Below are 20,155 nucleotides of genomic sequence, written 5' to 3'. Positions count from 1 at the left end.
ATTGTAAATGAAAAAAATGAATAAATTTACTGTTAATTATAGTCGTTGCATCCACTGTGTCCAACGTATTTTCTCACTGATACTTGGGGTTTTGATATAATTTAAACGCATCATTTAGTTATACGCATGGTCATTTCAATTCAAGTACTTTTTAAATTCAACTAATTGCATTTAATATATAACATGCAGTTAAGTGTTGGAAAACATTACATTCAATTTGCACCCAACCATGTTCTAACCATTCAAGTATATCATTTACATAATAAGCAGTTTTAAAAGTATGCGAAAGTTTTTTACAAGGGGGCGATTACAGGTTGACTTGCCTTTTTTTTCTTCAGGAATTAAATCAACTTTCAAATGGTTTATGCATATAACTATTTTAAATAACACTTTAAAATTCTATTTTTAACCATTAACCATTCAATAATTTAAGCCTAAAATGCTGGAATGTCATTTCAATTTACAGGCAAGAGTGTTGAGGTCTGTGAATCATGTCACCCAGGTTATACACACACACAGGGTGTTTGCGAGTCACCCTGTATCACTGGAGAATACGCTGAGCCTGAGGTAAACCTCTGTTCCTGTGCAGTCTATTCAAACATGTTTACTTCCTAATCAATTTTCACCTTTTTTTATGAATGTTGTCACATGATATCTGTTGTGATCTCTCTACAGGAACAGGGCTATAAGTGTGTGTCATGTGATGAGTCCTGTTTAGAATGCAAAGGTCCTGGGCCTCATAACTGCACCATCTGCCCAGCACAGTTCATTCTGACCGCAGAGGGGCACTGTCTGCCCTGCTGCACCAACGAAAAACAGGAAGACACAGCTGCAGTTCAGCAGGAGTGCTGTAACTGTACAGAGACCAGAGGTATTTGGACTTAATCTGCACTAACAGGTTAATCAGTGACATAATTGACAACATAGGCTCAGTGGAAAAACATGCCTCTACATGAATCATAGCACCGCTTCGTGAAGTTTCTGAACTTTTGAGGATAGTTTGTGTGGTTGGGAGCACCTTTCAAAGTGCCAAAGGCACAGGTTTTTTCTAAATCTTAGATCAGTTTTATAAGTTTGTAGCTATTTTTATACAAATTTTTATTGCCACATTTGTTTACTTAAAAGAGTAGTAGGTATTAGTCTCTTATTGGCCTTTTTAGCCAGGCCCCGATAAATAAGCAAAATAAGCCCTTTGCACGAATCCTTGCAATATTCTGACCTCAGAACACTTTTATCATGGTGCATAATTTGTAAACTAATGCATCATATAAGCTCCATATGTATGGCTTTGCTGATGCAGTAAACTTGCTCAGTAGCTCACCCGGTACAGCACTGCATTCCCTTGAGTCATGATAAAAGAGCTCAAAGGCTTGTAGAAGCAAGCTAAAATGGCACGGTTGCTACAGAGAACATGTTTTTCCCTCACTTTTTTTAATACTTTCGGTTAGCTTTATGGTAGTGTTTATTGTAGGTAGTACATTATTTTTAATTGCGAGAACATAAACCTTTTAGCACCACTCGCCGGACACTGCATTTCTGTGACATACAGCCACCAAAGTAATAACATTTTGCCTGATTGATGCTTATATGTTTAGAATAAAACTGAACGTGCTTTTACTTCCACTCACTGGACATTTCACTTTGAAAGTGTTGCAAAACTTGCAAAAAGCATAGTAATATTTTACAGAAAAGTTGCATGTTTTTTTCCAATGAGCCTGGCTTGGATTTTTATTTGGGGTGAACTAATAATAGTTGTCCGCTCTTTGTTCTTTGTGTGAGGCTTTAAAATAATCTTTTATTTCTATTAAAGGTGAGTGTGTTCTCAGCACTAACGTTGCCTTCCGTAACCATGAAGAAGAGGAATATACAGGAAACCTGCCACTCTTCATTACCGCCTCCATCCTGCTTGTTTTGGCCTCGATTGCTGTAATCATCCTCATTAAGCGTTCTCTTGCCAAACGACCCATACCTGAGCCTGCTGTCCCACGTGGGTATGAAAAACTGGGCAACGGTGGCGGCAGAGACAGCTTCTACAGAGGCACATCATCATCCGCCTACGGTGGTCAAGCAAGCTCTAGTTCTGGACGGTTCTGTGAGTCGAAGCTGGTGGATCTCGGTGATCAGAAGGGGAATCGGGTTGATGACGATGAAGATGATGAAGATGAAGATATTGTGTACATGGGACAGGACGGCACTGTGTATCGCAAATTCAGATATGGGCAGCTGGGAGACGAGCAGGAGGATGAGTTAGAATATGACGATGAGAGCTACAACTACCGATAACTTCTTCGGCTGTTTAAATGAAAATATATTCTGCAGGGTTACTGAAATTTTTCACTTAGAATGCAAAAGCAACATTGTATAATTAAAACAAAATGTCTGGACAGTTCAGCAAAGTTTTGATCGGAAATGTGAATAATTATTGTTTATGATGATACAGTGACAATGACAAATTGTAGCTTAATATTTTATTCAATAGTTCTGCTCATCTTTTCTGATCTTTTTATCTTTCAGCTGTTATGAAGACTTTTTGTTTTGTTCTACCTGTGTGAGTGATTATTTTTATTTTTTTTTTGGAATGTGTGCATTATGTCAACAGTCCCTGTGCAGTACGTTTCTTTACATTATAGTAGCAGAAGTGCAAAATTCCCCACTTATGATTTGGACCTTGGTTATTTTTTGTTGTGAAAGTGTGTCAGTTATGAATTTTAATAAAAGTATAATAATGTGTTAATTTACTATTTCAGTATCAATTTTTGATATTTAAATTATCCAAATCCAGATTCTAGTTTTTTCCCTCCAGTTACATTTGTGCCTTCATCATATTTTTGAAACATAATTCCAAACTAAACTATTAAAATGGTATTGAACAAAATTGTATGATGCTTTGCATTTTTTACTAATCAAATAATAAAAGAATATCAAAAGAATTATATTTGAATGTGATTAAAAACCTTCACTATAAGAAAAAAAACAAACAAAAAAAAAAACAGTACCTTATGTGTTATCTACCAGAACATTATGCATTAATTTTACAGACATTTCCTTTAACCCTAAAATACAATTCAAACATAATTAAAAAATATGGGTAAAATAACTGAATAATCAATACAAGAAATTTAATTTCTGTGTAAACTATTCCAACATAAAACAAGAGTTTTGTAATGTAAAATTTAATTAAATTCATTTAAAATTATTACATTGAATTTATAATATCTTTATATAAATATATTATCTTTATATAATATCTTCATCTTGATATATAAAAATATCAATAAAACATAATATGATTTTTAAAAGAAATGGAATGAGAATATTACATAAAACGGCACCAATAACACAACTGCTCAGATATAATTTTAATTTATTGATTTACTCTGCAATATAACATACATCTCAATCTCAATATGCTCTGCTGGAGAAGGCCTCTGGAACAAATTTCATCTATTCATATTATTCAGTAGAATTTCAGTCTAAATGGATCATATATCAACAACCAGGGACACATGCAGTGATCCAATCACACATAATGTCTCTCATATATTCACACACACACACACACTTGTAGACTTAATTTGAATATTGTGCTTTACAGCAATCTTTTTAAGTCCCTTTATTTTAGTTCCCAAACCTGTTAGCAGGAAGAACTTGGGAGACCTAACAGCATGTAAACACATAAACAGATAATCACACACGCACATACAAACCTATTCACATACACACCCTCACACACTGACACAAGAGTTCAAAAGTAAACAGAGCAGTCACACTGAACGTGAAAACCTCTGAAACAGCATGCTCTTAGGATTTGACAGATCTTTGATTGTGGCAACTATTTTTACCTTTATACATGGCAAACACTCACAAAGACATCAAAGTTCTGAAACATCTAGGACTGATTTTAGTGTTGTGAGCACAAGAACAACTAATGCATCACTATGGCTTGATTCTTAAAGGTGAAGTGTGTCATTCCAGCGCCCCTAATGGCTCCACAGAGAATTGTTGTTGGTAGTTTTAATAAAAGTCTGATTGCTTGGAAAAGAAATAGCACACCTCTCCACAAAAGTCACATGATTTGAGGTTTTATTCAAAACTGCTGATTAATATTGAGAGTTAGTGGTTTTGAAATCCCCTTTAAACTTGAAAATATGAGCAAAAGTAATATATGCAACATTTGGGTTTCAGAATAAAACGCATTCATTTTCTCCATTAAATAATTGATTTATAATAATTTATAAAATGCCTTAAAAACGTATAAACCATTAAACATAGACCTACTGTGAGGTACATGGTTGTTGGTCAATGCAGTATATGCTTTTGTTAAAGCCATAATTTACTGTTTCCTCACAATTATTAAATTATGTTTAACAGCGAAATTCCTAATGAAAACCTACATTATCCGTGATTATATATATATTATATCAACATCTTCAACATCTTTGAATCTAATCTCTGTGTTACTTAGATTCTGTCATTCACAATACTTCATAAGATTTTTAGCTTCAAGTCGAATTTTGTAATGTTGTAATTAACCCTGTAGCTTTTTGTTTTGGTTCATAGCTTATGTCTCTTTAATAAAGCCTTTTTTTAAAATCCCTACAGGAGAAGCAAGTGGATGAATTACTTCCGTAAACATTTTCTGCTGAAAAATTGAGCAGGCAATGTCGCACTCTATAGCAGTTTATATTAGCAAGCACTGGTTTTCACATTTAATGTTCTCAAACCACCTGGTGTGGCAATATCCGCTAATGTTTGTAATGACTGGCTGCACAAATGTTTTAAAAGAGCCACAAAAGTCTTTATGTTACTTTGTTCAGGAAGTCAACCTGGGTTTAAAGTAATAGAGGAAGCATTTTAGCATAACACACTTGACATTTAAGAACTACAAATGATTTCTCCCTGCTGATTTTGAACCCATACATATAAAGTGATATGAGGTGTTGTTTAAATTTAAACCTGACTCATATTGTTTCTGACAATGGCAATAATTAACTAGTGCTCTATTTTCTGTGTCCCCAAGTCATCAATTTAGCATGAGAGGGTAGAGAGTTGGCATTAGTGCTAACAGGATGCTACGCATTGAGAATAACCTTGCATGCACTAATATTAATACAGAGCAGCTGAAGTGACAGGATTTTGCCCTTTATGCATGCTCCAATTAGAAAAAATACCTGACGGTGAAAATTATGAGCCTAAAGGGGAAAAGTACAACATTGTATTATTGCTAAAATGCCTCTCATGCATAATTCAAGTAACAAGAGAAACTTTTGCAAGACGATAAAAGACAAAGAATGATCTAAGCATTGCGCTGGTTTAAGCTACTGTTCTGTGAGAAGAATTATTACATTTGAGGTGATTTGTGTTGAAGAACATGTGGTGCTGCACTATTCATCCCAGCACTGTGAGACACCAAAGCACAAAAATACCCTCTTCTCTTATTTTATGCGATTATTGCATCCACATCAGTGTGCAATCATTACAATTTGAAATACTCAAAACCTTTTCAGACATATTGTTCTTGCACCCACAGCCAACGGCTCTTATGAACTGCTCACATTGGGTTGAGCTCTGAAACAAATTTTGAAGAAGTTAATCATTATTAATAAAATATTTCTATCATTATTTATTTTTATTTTAAAATTAATTGAATACACTTTAAAGTCTACATGAAACACTTTTTACTTCTGTATTATGATGTATTTCCAAGTGAGTATATCTATATACAGTATATATACCTTGAATATTAAAGAGGCTCAAGTTCACCATTGAGGGCATCTCACATTATTGCATTATTGTCAACATTACTTCTTGGTGATGTTAGCAGAGCATTAGAGTTTAAGGAATTTTTTTAATGGAAAAAATAACATGTACTGATGAATCATGTAGCATGAAAAACTATGTTGTTATTTCATGTTGACTTTAAAAATAATGCTTGACTTGAAATGGCTATTTACTACACGATTAAGAAATCTTACATTGATTCTTGTGGATTCTCACTTCCTTGGAGAAAGCTGTTGATTCTTTATAAAGAAATGAAAAACACACGTTCATATAGCCAGAGCACTGAATTGTAGTATGACATAAAAAAAAGAGTCAGAGGTCTCAAACATCTTCTATAATACTCACTTAGAGCTCTCTGCTGTTTCCCGTAACTCCTCGTCCAGTCTAGAGAGGCAAAGATAAACTTATTTTTGATTATATTTTAGCTCAAAAACATTCTTTAAATTAATATTTTTTTTTTTTTAAATAACACTTTACTCTGATTTTATATTCAGAAATTATACAATTCAATAATTATGTTTACTTATACTTCACTTAAGGGGAGACACTGCAGGCAAAAACACTGTTTTTTTATGCACCTGTCAATTTTGAGATTTTGGGCTTTTTGGTTTTTCATAAAGTGTTTTTTCAGACTAGTAGAACGAAAACATCCAAAAGACACTGTTAAGTGTTTCTTTTATAGCACTTTATCTATTTGTATCAATAGATTTCAATTACAATACATATTTTTAAAGGTTTTTAAAGTTTTGTCTCCTACACTGAGCCATAAATCTCCACTTCAGTAGCACTTACACACACCAAACTTTACATTTTTATTCCTGTCTATATCCTGAAGGTTTTTACAGAGGGATTTGTTCATATATAATTTGCTTGATTATATACAACATTTTAATCCCCCCAAAATTGTCAAAATATAGTGTTTTCTGTCTGTTCTAAGTATTTTCTGAATTATGGAGTGACAAAATTTTGAAACTGACTTCATCCGGTGTTTAGATTTTTGTACTAGAAATGTATGCAAATTAGTGCATATTTCATTAAATAATGCCTCATTTGCATATTTAAACCTAACATTTTAGAAAACTTGTAATACAAAAAATGTTTGCAATTATCAATGTCATCAATCAACTAGGTAAGTAAGGCGATGACTATTAGTTATTTTTTTTACCCTATTCACCTGCAGTGTCTCGCCTTAAATATTTTAGATCGTAGGGGTTTGGTAGACAAAAAAGGACTCCCGGTAAAGCATATAAACCATCTAGCATTGCTGTTCACCCCAGTGTTTTAAATGTCTGTTCCCATAGAAACGTATCTTCATAGATTTTAAATTATTGAGTCACAACCCCTGTACAGATTGTCATAAACACCTCTTCATCAGCTACAGCTGTCTGCGATCGTCTCGCTCTCACAGTATGTGTGCAGCTGATCAGTGCCTGGATGCTTCCTCTGTTTACTTTTGTACTGCACAGAGCAGTGCCTAAAATAGTTTGCCATACATTTAAATATGTAAGACAGATAAACGTGTGGCTCACCTGATTATGCACTCAGGTATGTGGACGTACTCCATTGGGATGAGCTCCTCCAGTTCTGCTAAGCTGTTCACATACTTGATCTTACTGCTGAACTTTGAGCTGGAAAACATTTATAAATCAATTGTATTTAGTTATAGGTTATAGAATGAACTTACCATTTACACTATTTATTTATTTAAAATGTGATTTACTGCATAAAATGTAAAAATAAATGAATAATAATAATAAGTAAATCAATCCTTTCACTATACCTAATAAACGGTTTCGTGATGGCTAGAATTGTCCTAATGAACCATGATGGGTGAACAATGATGAAAGATTTTAAGTTCTTTCTGAGCCTGAAAAAGTGTAAACAACAACATTAGTCTTCTTCTTTTTTAATATACTGTATATATTGTGTATTTCATGTACAGTACATTCAGCAGGTATATAAAATATACCTCCTATCAATCATCTGGTAGCATCTCTTGAGCCAGTTGAGGCCAGGCATCCTGCGGTGTGGAGTGGCTCCATTCAAGTACACAATCATGTAATCCTCTGCTACCATGAGCTCTAGTGTACTGATAACATACCTGAGGAGTAAATCACATTTATTCAGTGATTTGTTCTCAGTATAGCTAATATTATTCTATTTTAGGTTTGACTGAACTCACAAGAAGAGGTTCTCCATGATCTCGTGATAGTCCTCTCTGTCACTGTCAGGGAGGAAGCATGCAGCAAATACAATGATGGCATTTGCGCCATTGCCATAGTACCCTGCGGGTAAAGAAAAGAACAGTTTTGAAGGATCACTGCAATCAGTCACAGCATATATATATATAGTATTATATATAAACAAACTGTGCTTAACTGTATTAAATGTGGTACTGTATATTAAAAAACTGTACTTGCAGGTAATATTAATAATGGAATAAAATGCCACTTTCATGATTGTTTCTTAACACATTTTGATTTGTTGACTAACATATTAAAGCACAAGTATTATAATTGTAAATGTGTTGTGTTTAAAAAAGTAAATTTTAAATGTACGAAATTGCAAATTTATCATTACAAATGTGTTTTAATAGATATTAAAGTATATTTAAGTATATGATAAATGCTTGTTAGCACATTCAACAGTACACTTTAACCATATTTCAAAGACAACAGAAATTACAAAATTATGAAATATTCACAACACATTTATTTATTTAGAAAATGCTTTTATCCAAAGCAACTTATAACTCAGGAATACAATAAGCGATTTAGCATAAGGGAACAATAAGTTTCAGCAATATGAAATTTCATAATTCCTACTTAAGTAGGTCAAAACGCACTCTTAAATTCAAATTTAATATAAATTGAAACTATAATACAGTTTAATTTAATTGTAAATAATCCACTTGAGTGGCTGAAAACATTGTTCAATTCACACTTAAGTATATTATTTTAAATTGTATTTCGTTGTTATAAGTATGCAATAACTAGCATGTAGTATTTATGCAATAAGCACTCTTTTTCAAAGTATACTGAAGTGCTAAAACCAGACAACAACAATACTGCTTACAATGAAAACATTTCGGGCACGTGTACATGACCACAAATAAATGCAACCATAACCTTTAAACATTGCACGTTAATGTAATGAATGAATGAATGAATGAATGGTGCACTTATATAGCGGGGGGGGTCTCTCCTCAACCACCACTAGTGTGCAGAATCCTATAATGTAATACTGATTTGATAGAATCATCGGAAGCACTTTATTTTTCAGGTCTGTTCTGCATGTACATACTATGTAGCAATTACAATAACTGGGTAATAAATACTAACCCTGAACCTACCCTAAACCTAAACTTAACCAATGTAGGTACTTTGTTTGTACTACCCAGTACTTTCTTGGGTAAGTACACTGTAAGTACACATACTGTAAAATAAAGTGTAAACAAATCGCCTACCAATCTTTTCTGTGCAAACAATCAGCTAGTGGATGATTAAGGCATTACAGCTCAAATATCAAACATTTTATTAAAAGGTCCATGTAAGTCCCTCAACAACATAGGAGCTTCATAAAATACTCCATTGTAGTTGCCCCATAAACTTCCATTGTAGAAACATACATGCATTTCTCTCCGTGTGAACCAGTATCTTTACTTTACATTTAACCCAAAACATTCTTTTGGATTTTCTTTGAAATATTCCTTTAACGTACCTCCATGGGATACGACTTTTTGGTAAGGTTCAATACTCTTCATGTTGATGCGGTGCTCTTGTTCCCCAATGATAACGGTTCTCCAGAGTTTGGAATCCTGCCGCTCCTCCTGAGCACTGTATGTGGGAATGGGCTCAACTGTTTCTTTAACAGAATCACTCTGAGATGCTTGAGGCTCTGAAAAAATTGTGTGTTAAGATATTAGTAATCTCTTTTTAATATTAAACAATTGTAATAATAAAGTTTTTATGTCCTACCTTCCCAGTCTATTTCATGGTCAGTATAATCTGCTTCGTCAGGTGTGTCTAGATCATCCACATTGATGTCGAGGTCATCTGGTGTGTCGAACAGGTCATCCTCACTTTGGTCCAACGATAGACTTATACGAGGAGCCGACAGCTTCTTCCTCTGAGAGGCCACGCCCCCTTGGCCCTGCAGGGGCAGGGAGGTGGGTGGAGCTAGTGGATTCAACAGACAATCGATAAACATTTAGAAATTGACACATCTGTTCATCATACTATTTCAGATTGGTTCATTTGAATATTGTTCCAGGACTGAAAAGCTTTCAGTAATGTGCCCAAATTGACTAAACCATATTAAGCCTAATAAGAATGTGTAGAAGAAGAGAATGTTACTTTATACCTCAGATTCATAACAGCTTCATTGTTCTGTCAGTTTGAAGTAGCCTTTGTAAAGGTATTCAGTCTTCTTGTGATATTTTGAGGCATATTCTAGAGTGTCAGTGTTTGTCAGTCTCACCTGGTCTACCCTCTGCCCCCTCAAAGCTCATCTTGTGTTCATGAGTCTGGTCCATCCCCACATCGCCAGAAGAGGAACTATGAGAAACAAATGTATAGCCACTGTCATCATCATCATCATCACTGCACTCAAATCTTTCTGTCAGGGAATAATAAAAATATTCTTATTCTTATAAATCATGTAAGTACTTTCAGTACTTTCACATAGACCTCTTGTGAAATGTCTTTTACAATCAAATAATTAAAAAATATCAATAATAATAAAAATAATTATAATAATCAGAGGTGTAAAAAGTACTCAAACATTTTACTCAAGTGAAAGTACAAATACTGAGTGAAAAAGTATCTGGCCAAAAACATACTTGAGTAAAAGTAAAAAAGTACAACTTTAAATTGTACTCAAATATTAAAAAAGTAGAAGTATTTTCTTTTCTGACAGACATTCAGAAGTTTGGTTAAAGGGAGAAAACGAAACAAAATGCAATGGTACAGGTCAAACACGTATATCTAGTGCAACAACAACAATTAAAATGCAGCACAGCGGACCACCGGGAAAAAAAATACAGGGAAAGGGATTAAAAGGAAACTCCATCCTTTCCACCCTCATGCCATCCCATGTGACTTTCATTTATCAGATGAACACAAACAAAGAGTTTTAGGGAAAAAAATCACGTGTATGGGACATCCAAAAATGACACTTCAAAAACTACACAAAGTGAATATGACAGTAACACATGCAACCCCTGTTAATGAATCAGTGTCTTCTTAAGTGAAATGATAGGCATACAGTGGGTACGGAAAGTATTCAGACCCCCTTAAATTTTTCACTCTTTGTTATATTGCAGCCATTTGCTAAAATCATTTAAGTTCATTTTTTTTCCTCATTAATGTACACACAGCACCCCATATTGACAGAAAAACACAGAATTGTTGACATTTTTGCAGATTTATTAAAAAAGAAAAACTGAAATATCACATGGTCCTAAGTATTCAGACCCTTTGCTGTGACACTCATATATTTAACTCAGGTGCTGTCCATTTCTTCTGATCATCCTTGAGATGGTTCTACAGCTACACCTTCATTTGAGTCCAGCTGTGTTTGATTATACTGATTGGACTTGATTAGGAAAGCCACACGCCTGTCTATATAAGACCTTACAGCTCACAGTGCATGTCAGAGCAAATGAGAATCATGAGGTCAAAGGAACTGCCTGAAGAGCTCAGAGACAGAATTGTGGCAAGGCACAGATCTGGCCAAGGTTACAAAAAAAATTCTGCTGCACTTAAGGTTCCTAAGAGCACAGTGGCTTCACAACAACTCCGTGACTGTTCTTGAATGGCCCAGCCAGAGCCCTGACTTAAACCCAATTGAGCATCTCTGGAGAGACCTAAAAATGGCTGTCCACCAACGTTTACCATCCAACCTGACAGAACTGGAGAGGATCTGCAAGGAGGAATGGCAGAGGATCCCCAAATCCAGGTGTGAAAAACTTGTTGCATCTTTCCCAAAAAGACTCATGGCTGTATTAGATCAAAAGGGTGCTTCTACTAAATACTGAGCAAAGGGTCTGAATACTTAGGACCATTTTGATATTTCAGTTTTTCTTTTTTAATAATTCTGCAAAAATGTCAACAATTCTGTGTTTTTCTGTCAATATGGGGTGCTGTGTGTACATTAATGAGGAAAAAAAATGAACCTAAATGATTTTAGCAAATGGCTGCAATATAACAAAGAGTGAAAAATTTAAGGGGGTCTGAATACTTTCCGTACCCACTGTATGTAAGAAGGATACAAATAGGCCTGCTAATATTTTAAGCTTGACTGTCGTGTTCACTTTGTGTGGGTTCTGAAGTGGTTCTGTTTTGCATTATCTGGACTAAAAATCTTTGCTTGTGTTCATCTTAAGAAAGAAAGTCATAAACATCTGGGATGACATGAGGGTCAGTAAATGATGAGAGAATTATAATTTTTGGGTGAACTATCCCTTTGAAGAGCAAGATGTGATGCAGAGGCTAGAAACATATTCCACACAGAATACTAGAATGTGTTGAATTAATGAGGAGAGTCATAGAATTAAAACATACAACATTAACGTTTTGAAAGGCCAATTTTTTGTGTGTTGTCTATTCAACGTCACTGTCTGACAGGATAATTAATCTTTTAATTATTTATTTGGGGCTTTTAGAGTTTTTTTTTTTTCTCAGCAAATATTGATAAATAATTATTTGTTACTAATTAGATTAATTAATGAGCAAATCATGTAATTATTAAGATTTAAAAAAAAAAAAAAACATTGACAGTCCTGATTCCTACTCAGTGTGTCATATAATGACATATTATAAATACAACTTATCCACTACCTGGTAGGGATGGGTATCGGTAAGGTATTAACGGTATTACTACTCTTACTGATACTGCTTATCGATCCGGTACTTTAACGGTATTCTTATCGGTACTTTTTGTTATATATATATATATATATATATATATATGAATGAGACAGATTAGGAGCTGGATTAACATTGCTTTATATTCTGAAATGTAAAATAAATATTTAATTAAATTAATATAAAACATCAATTTGTAAATGCACCAGTGTGCAGGCATTTTTAGTGTTTTATATACATAAGATACAGTAAGAACATGAACAAAGAAACAAAGTAAAACAAACCAACAAATACAATAAAACAAATATACAAATTAAATGAAATGAAATAAACAGTGCTTTCATTTTTCCATGAAGGTCTACTAACATTAATGTTCAGGTAAGTAATAGCTACAAAAGAAATCTAAAAGTAATCAAACGTAAAACAAAAAAATTAAAATGTAAAATAACACTGTATAATTTTCACTGTATGTATTGATAGATTAATGCTTATTAAAGCTATAACGTTATTCAGATTAAGAGCTGTGGGTGATTTTCTCTTTGCATTTTGTTATTTAACATTGATGGCCCAAGCACCAGTCTGTCACTTTAAGACAAAATATTGACACACATCGGATTTTCTCCCAACTGATCTCGTCCACTTAAGACATAAACTGTGTTTAAGTGAATACTCTCGTAGCTGGCCATTTTGACATTTTGTGTGCATTTGATCGTTTGGATGCGCCTGAAGCTCAAACTGTAATCTGCTTGTCCGTTTTGGAGCGCGGCGCGCGCACACATTTCATCCTGGGGAACAGCGTCTCTCGCGCTGATTGTGCTTTCAACGTTTTATTATCAAACATGTCCCGCAATGTAGCAGCAGTAAAGACAGCATTTTACAATAATCACCGATTGAGCTGATTCTGACGTTAAGTTTTGGTTAGGGAGGAACGAATGCGCACCGCTGTAAAGGGAAGGAAGTTGTGCTAGAAGAAACACGGCTATAATACTTAGAAGCCAAAATCGAAATAAAAAATAAATAAACTAAGCTTAATATAACAGCCACAGGCCTAAAGCATAAGCAGATGTTTGAATAGTTAGTTCTCTCTTCTATCATAATTAAACAGGGCTTTCATGTTGCACGTGCTGAAACTCCTCCGCGTAAGCGCGTTCTCGTTTCTGAATTGCGAATAGCAAAAATGTATCATAGACAGATGTTTAAATATTATTGCACATAAAAACAGCTGGCAACTCTGGTGAAATATAATTTGCAAAATAATGTGTATATATAGTAACAATAAATGTATGTGTGTTTTCTTGATTTCTCCAGTACCGACAGCAGAACCGATAACGTCAGAGCTTATCGATACTCCGGTCTTTCATAATTTAGCCCCGAGACCGATTTAATACCGGGTTTCGGTACCCATCCCTACTACCTGGTGAGAACATCACTAAACATGAATTACAATTCATTTAACAAACAATGCTTATTTAAATACTTTTGGAGATTTTTAATTAATTAAGAAACTATTTCCACAAAAATATTAATGGTATTTAAATTCTCATCACTGATTTTATTTGCACTCAATCTTGTGCATTCAGCACAGCTAATATTACACAGCTAATGGCTCTATCAAAACAGAACAAATAACGAATAAACATTTTTTGGGAAAATGCAACTTTGCTACCTCAATATGCTTCCTCGGATTTGATGGTGAACTTTTGAAGTCAGACATTTACCTGATGAAAGTCATAAATGAAGTAGAAATATGTGTGCTTGATGCATGAAACAATGATCATTGGTTCTCACATCAGGCACGCACGTTTGAGCTTCCGTTTACCATATTTAATGTGCATAAGATCAAATAAAAATGTAATGTACATTTTAAGATGAAATAAAATTGTAAGGAGAAAAAGTACTGTTTTTTCTTCAGAAATGTAATCAAGTAAAAGTACAAGTAGTCAGTTTAAATTGTATTTGAATAAATTACAAATCCCCCAAAATAATACTTAAGTAAAGTAATCAAGTAAAATTACTCAAGTATTTTACACCTCTGATAATAATGAATGATGGATCACTTTCAATGTGCAATAACAACAGCAATAACAACAACTAACAACAATATATATATATATATATATATATATATATATATATATATATATATAATTATTATTATTATTATTATTATTATCATCATAATAATAAATTATGGATCACTTTCACATAGACTTCTAGTCAAATGTGCAATAACAACAACCAACAAGAAGAACAAGAATAAGAATAAGAATAAATGATCCAGTTGATCTTTACAGGTTTTACAGATTTAAAATTAGAGCTACAAAATAAGGACTCACAGACAAAAAGCTGTTTCAAATGAGCTTCAAGCAGAGTAGATGCACTTAACACTGTGAAACAGGAAATTTTGCAGCTCTTCGATATGTTGCAATATCTGTCTTGCATTTGCTTCAGCTGCAATACGCAACAAACTGACTGTCAACAGAAAACGTAGTCTGTATAATCTTATCTGCTCTAAAAATCTATCTGTACCGTTGCTTTAACATCCCTATTTGGAATTTCAAAGCAGTGTGAATTCATGTGTAAATTTATGCATACACACACAGAGAGAGCCACGTGAGAACGCAAACCTGTCTCGCGGGAATATCTACAATAGGCTGCCAGATGGTTGCTAGTTCTCAAACAGAGAATATGTGTTGATGGAGAGAAAGAGAGTGGGTGAGGGTGAAAGTGGAAAGGTCTGTTGCTCTCTCCCTCCATCAAGACGTAGGATTAATCCATCCATCCATCCATCCTCCACAGCAGGAAACAGGAAAAGTGGGCGGGCATTATGTCATCATCAACACATCTTTTCTGCTCTCTCTCCCCTCTTCTTTATGAATCACTCTTCCGCTTAGTTTCCACACACTGGCATTTGCAAACATGCAATCGCACATACACATAGGCAAATAAATGAGCCATGCATGCAGAGCCATGAATTTGAATAATGGCCAAAGCAGGTCAGCTGTGCATAGACTTATTACGATACAACATGTGCCTGTATTCAACATGACAAACGTTCATTTATGATCCAAATGCAAACAAAAGCAGCTGCCCGTGTCTTGCATCATAAAGGATGCTGATGCTAAACCTCTTCCGCTACCAAAGATGCATCACAAACAAATCCCCATCCCTCCCTCTTTCCCTCCCATCTCAATGCTTTCAAATAACAACAATCTTCCTTCGTCCCCTGCTAGAATGACCCCTAGTGCACTCACCACCACGGCTGAGGCACAGTTCTGTCTCCTGCCCTGGGTTTCAGATCATGGATGTGTGCCTGTGTCTCTCAGCGTCAGGGATGCTCGGCTCACCCACTGCCAAGAGCCTCCACCATTTTGTGGTCATGTGACCCTCTCTAGCACCAAATAAGGGCGTGAGGCTGTTCTCTCCGCCCTGAGCTTGAGATACAAATGAGGGAGACTCAGCAGCAGCACTGCTGTGAGGATAAATGAAACGGATGGGTCTGACTGCACAGGTGAACTGTGAGCGAGTCTGGCTGTGCAGATGAGTAAAGAGACATGAATGAGTGTGTCTGTGAGAGCCAGAGATTTTCCCAGAGCCCATTCAGACTCATTAAATAAACCAAAGCCCCTGAAACTGAATGTCCTTTTTGAAAAATAAAACACACCAGAAAATCCATGCTACCGATACATACAATTAAAGGAAGCTAATATTAATACGTTTGTGAATCATAATCATGAACTCTTTGAAAAATGTAATTCTTTACATCGAATCAAATTGTTATCACAAATGTATAATATCTTAGCCTCCAATGAACCCATAAGCTCTTTGCCCATAAACAAATGGAATAATGATCTTCACTGTGAAAATACAGACTTTGCAAAGATATTTTTGTCTTCTTTTCTGGTAATACCAGAATAGAATTTATACAATAAAAAATACTAAAATCGAGTACATATCACAAAAAATAAACATGGGCTTTGTCTATATTATTAATACATATACAGGTGCATCTCAATAAATTAGAATGTTGTGGAAAAGTTAATTTATTTCAGTAATTCAACTCAAATTGTGAATCTCGTGTATTAAATAAATTCAATGCACACAGATTGAAGTAGTTTAAGTCTTTGGTTCTTTTAATTGTGATGATTTAGGCTCACATTTAACAAAAACCCACCAATTCACTCTCAACAAATTAGAATACTTCATAAGACCAATAAAAAAAAAACATTTTTAGTGAATTGTTGGCCTTCTGGAAAGTATGTTCATTTACTGTATATGTACTCAATACTTGGTAGGGGCTCCTTTTGCTTTAATTACTGCCTCAATTCGGCGTGACATGGAGGTGATCAGTTTGTGGCACTGCTGAGGTGGTGTGGAAGCCCAGGTTTCTTTGACAGTGGCCTTCAGCTCATCTGCATTGTTGGGTCTGGTGTCTCTCATTTTCCTCTTGACAATACCCCGTAGATTCTCTATGGGGTTCGGGTCTGGTGAGTTTGCTGGCCAATCAAGCACAGTAACACCATGGTCATTAAACCAGCTTTTGGTATCACTGGCAGTGTGGGCAGGTGCCAAGTCCTGCTGGAAAATGAAATCTGCATCTCCATAAAGCTTGTCAGCAGAAGGAAGCATGAAGTGCTCTAAAATTTCCTGGTAGATGGCTGCGTTGACTGTGGACTTCAGACAACACAGTGGACCAACACCAGCAGATGACATGGCAGCCCAAATCATCACTGACTGTGGAAACTTCACACTGGACTTCAAGCAACATGGATTCTGTGCCTCTCCACTCTTCCTCCAGATTCTGGGACCTTGATTTCCAAATGAAATGCAAAATTTACTTTCATCTGAAAAGAGGACTTTGGACCACTGAGCAACAGTCCAGTTCTTTTTCTCCACAGCCCAGGTAAGACGCTTCTGACGTTGTCTCTGGTTCAGAAGTGGCTTGGTAGCCCTTTTCCTGAAGACGTCTGAGCGTGGTGACTCTTGATGCACTGACTCCAGCTTCAGTCCACTCCTTGTGAAGCTCTCCCAAGTGTTTGAATCAGCTTTGCTTGACTGTATTATCAAGCTTGCGGTCATCCCTGTTGCTTGTGCTCCTTTTCCTACCCAAATTCTTCCTTCCAGTCAACTTTGCATTTAATATGCTTTGATACAGCACTCTGTAAACAGCCACACCTTTCAGTAATGACCTTCTGTGACTTACCCTCTTTGTAGAGGGCGTCAATGTTCGTCTTCTGGATCATTGCCAAGTCAGCAGTCTTCCCCATTATTGTGGTTTCAAAGAACAAGAGATACCCAGAATTTATACTGTAGGGATGGTCATTTATTCAAACTCAAATGTAAATATTGTAATATTTTCAGATATTGATTTTTGACTTTCATGAGCTGTAAGCTCTAATCATCAAAATTAAAACAAAAAAAAACTTTTAAATGTTTTACTTTACATGTAATGAATCTAAAATATATGAAAGTTTCACTTTTTGAAATAAGTGAATAACTTTTTCACGAAATTCTAATTTATTGAGATGCACCTGTACATACTGCCAAAACAGTTCAGACAATTTTATCAATTCCTTCTGGAGTTGTATATACATAAAGAAATTCTGGTCAGAAGTTAAATGTAATTCTAGATATTAATCTCCTGCTATCACCCTCAATGTTTCTGCTGGGAGATTTTTCTTCCATTAACTCTTCATAAGAAACAAAAACATTTATCTTTACCTCATCCATACTAGCTATTAAACTAGAAGGATAAAACTAATATATCATTGGTTCAACCTATTAATAGGCACTTCACGGTCCTCTTTTAAAGTTCCTGGACAGTTGAGTTTGAAAAATGAAACAAGGTATATAATTAAGGTGTGGATAAATTAGATACTTAGTGACTTGAATGAAGTGAGTATAGGGTTAAGTATATGTACTTTTTATTTATGTCTGTTTTTTGTCTTTTTATGTGTGCAGCATCTGTTAGCATATCTATCTCATGCTCATGTTTGTTTGATGTACAATTTATCTGTCTACATTATATGTATTGTACACTTCAACTAAATAAAAAAAATAAAAGAAATCACTTTAGCATACTTTTAAAAAGAGGACTTAAAATAATATACTTTAAAAGAATATATTTCAGTGCATACTTAATATTTACAGACTCTTAATTAATTTGTAAATTGCAGTTAAAAGACAATATGTTATATACAAATTTATATTAAATGCAAATTTTCTTTTCTTTTTTTTTTTTTTTGACCCACTTTATGGACTTATGTAAGTATCTTTATATGCAATTTCACAATTTTATTGTCTCTGAAATATGGTTAAAGTGTACTGCCGAATGTACTGACAAGCATTTACGTTAAACTAATATATACTTATTGTAATTTCTATTGAAACTTGTTATATTGTATTTAAATATGTTGCAATTTAGTATGTTTAAAATATATTAATTTTAAATGTAATATTGAACTCCAACAGAACACTGCAGTTAAAATTAAAATCAAGTACTTTACATATGCTTTAGTATGTTAGTCAACACATACAAATTTGTGTTTTTTTAAAGCAAGGTAAGAGATTGTTAAAGTATAAATTCACATAGAGTAAGTGTCTTTTAATTTCCTTAATATTATATTATCTGCAAGTACAGTTTTTAAAATTAGGTGCACTTCTTTTTCACAAAGGATACTAATGGTAGCTGACTAATATTGTCATTTACTTACAAAGAAATTGAAGCATATGGACCACTAAAATGCATTTTTCAAATACAAATTCTCATTCACGTAATGTGAGAAAATGTAGTTCTTGTTACTGTATTGTGAAAAAAATAATGGTATATTATAAATAGCTTTATTATTGTTGTTCCTTTTTACATTATTGGTAATAAATGAATCATTATGTCTGGACAGCATAAATCAAACAGTAGTTAGAATGACGTTGTATGTTAAGGTTAATGTTAATCAAGAAATATAAGGGAAAATGTAGATTATGATGCTTTCCATTTCATGTTTTCCACTGCTGTTAACTTTTTCTCAGTTCTACAGTACTACAGTGTAACTAATCATTAAAGAAATATTCCATGTAGTCTTTAAATTAAAAAAAGAGGTCACAACCATTCATACTAAAATTGCATAGCCTGTGGTCACAATGCTTTATACTGTAAACGGAGCATTGTGCTGGAAGGTGATCATTCGCCTGATGCCCCATAAAAATTCACTGCTTTGAATCTGCCCTCAGTGTGTCCATAAAAGAGATTACACACACCTAAACCACAAAATAGAATTTACTCAAAGCGCTGTTGTTTCCTGCTCTATTACGATTCGTCATGTTCTATGATTTAAGATCTCCACAGTGTTGAGAGAACCGTGAACAGTGTTGTGTGTTCAGCTACTCACCAGCTTTCTGTTGCAAGTCTCTTGTGTTAAAGGAAGCAATGGGAGGTGCTCTATGACCTCTTACTCAGAAAGTGTTTGGTCCAATGTTCATTGCTACAGCAACTGTGCCACACCTGACATAAC

General features: G+C 34.6%; 2 protein-coding genes across 3 annotated transcripts in view; one reads left to right on the top strand and one right to left on the bottom strand.

Annotated features, from left to right (window-relative positions):
• pcsk5a (proprotein convertase subtilisin/kexin type 5a) overlaps positions 1 to 2,794 on the top strand; it is a 41,127-nt gene extending 38,333 nt beyond the window's left edge. The window contains exons 35-37 of the mRNA XM_058774439.1: positions 467 to 567; positions 676 to 871; positions 1,811 to 2,794. Coding sequence (XP_058630422.1) covers positions 467 to 567; positions 676 to 871; positions 1,811 to 2,283 — 770 coding nt within the window. The 3' untranslated portion in view covers positions 2,284 to 2,794. The remainder of the gene's footprint in view (positions 1 to 466; positions 568 to 675; positions 872 to 1,810) is intronic.
• Positions 2,795 to 3,347: 553 nt separating this feature from the next.
• Positions 3,348 to 20,083, bottom strand: prune2 (prune homolog 2 with BCH domain). 2 transcript variants are annotated; one of them, XM_058774582.1, is made up of 11 exons: positions 20,033 to 20,083; positions 10,261 to 10,337; positions 9,759 to 9,959; positions 9,502 to 9,678; positions 7,964 to 8,066; positions 7,751 to 7,882; positions 7,562 to 7,648; positions 7,311 to 7,409; positions 6,127 to 6,165; positions 5,976 to 6,020; positions 3,348 to 5,568 (listed from the first exon to the last, which is right to left on the bottom strand). In XM_058774582.1, exons 2-11 carry the CDS (start codon positions 10,313 to 10,315, stop codon positions 5,541 to 5,543), a joined length of 966 nt encoding a protein of 321 aa, XP_058630565.1. In that variant the 5' UTR covers positions 10,316 to 10,337; positions 20,033 to 20,083; the 3' UTR covers positions 3,348 to 5,540. The 2 variants fall into 2 exon arrangements, with proteins under 2 accessions (XP_058630565.1, XP_058630564.1); XM_058774581.1 differs by lacking the exon at positions 20,033 to 20,083 and adding an exon at positions 15,902 to 16,023.
• Between the last annotated feature and the right edge of the window lie 72 nt (positions 20,084 to 20,155).

Source organism: Onychostoma macrolepis, chromosome 05, assembly GCF_012432095.1.
Source record: "Onychostoma macrolepis isolate SWU-2019 chromosome 05, ASM1243209v1, whole genome shotgun sequence".
NCBI lineage: Eukaryota > Metazoa > Chordata > Actinopteri > Cypriniformes > Cyprinidae > Onychostoma > Onychostoma macrolepis.
This window is presented reverse-complemented; position numbering and strand designations above follow the sequence as displayed.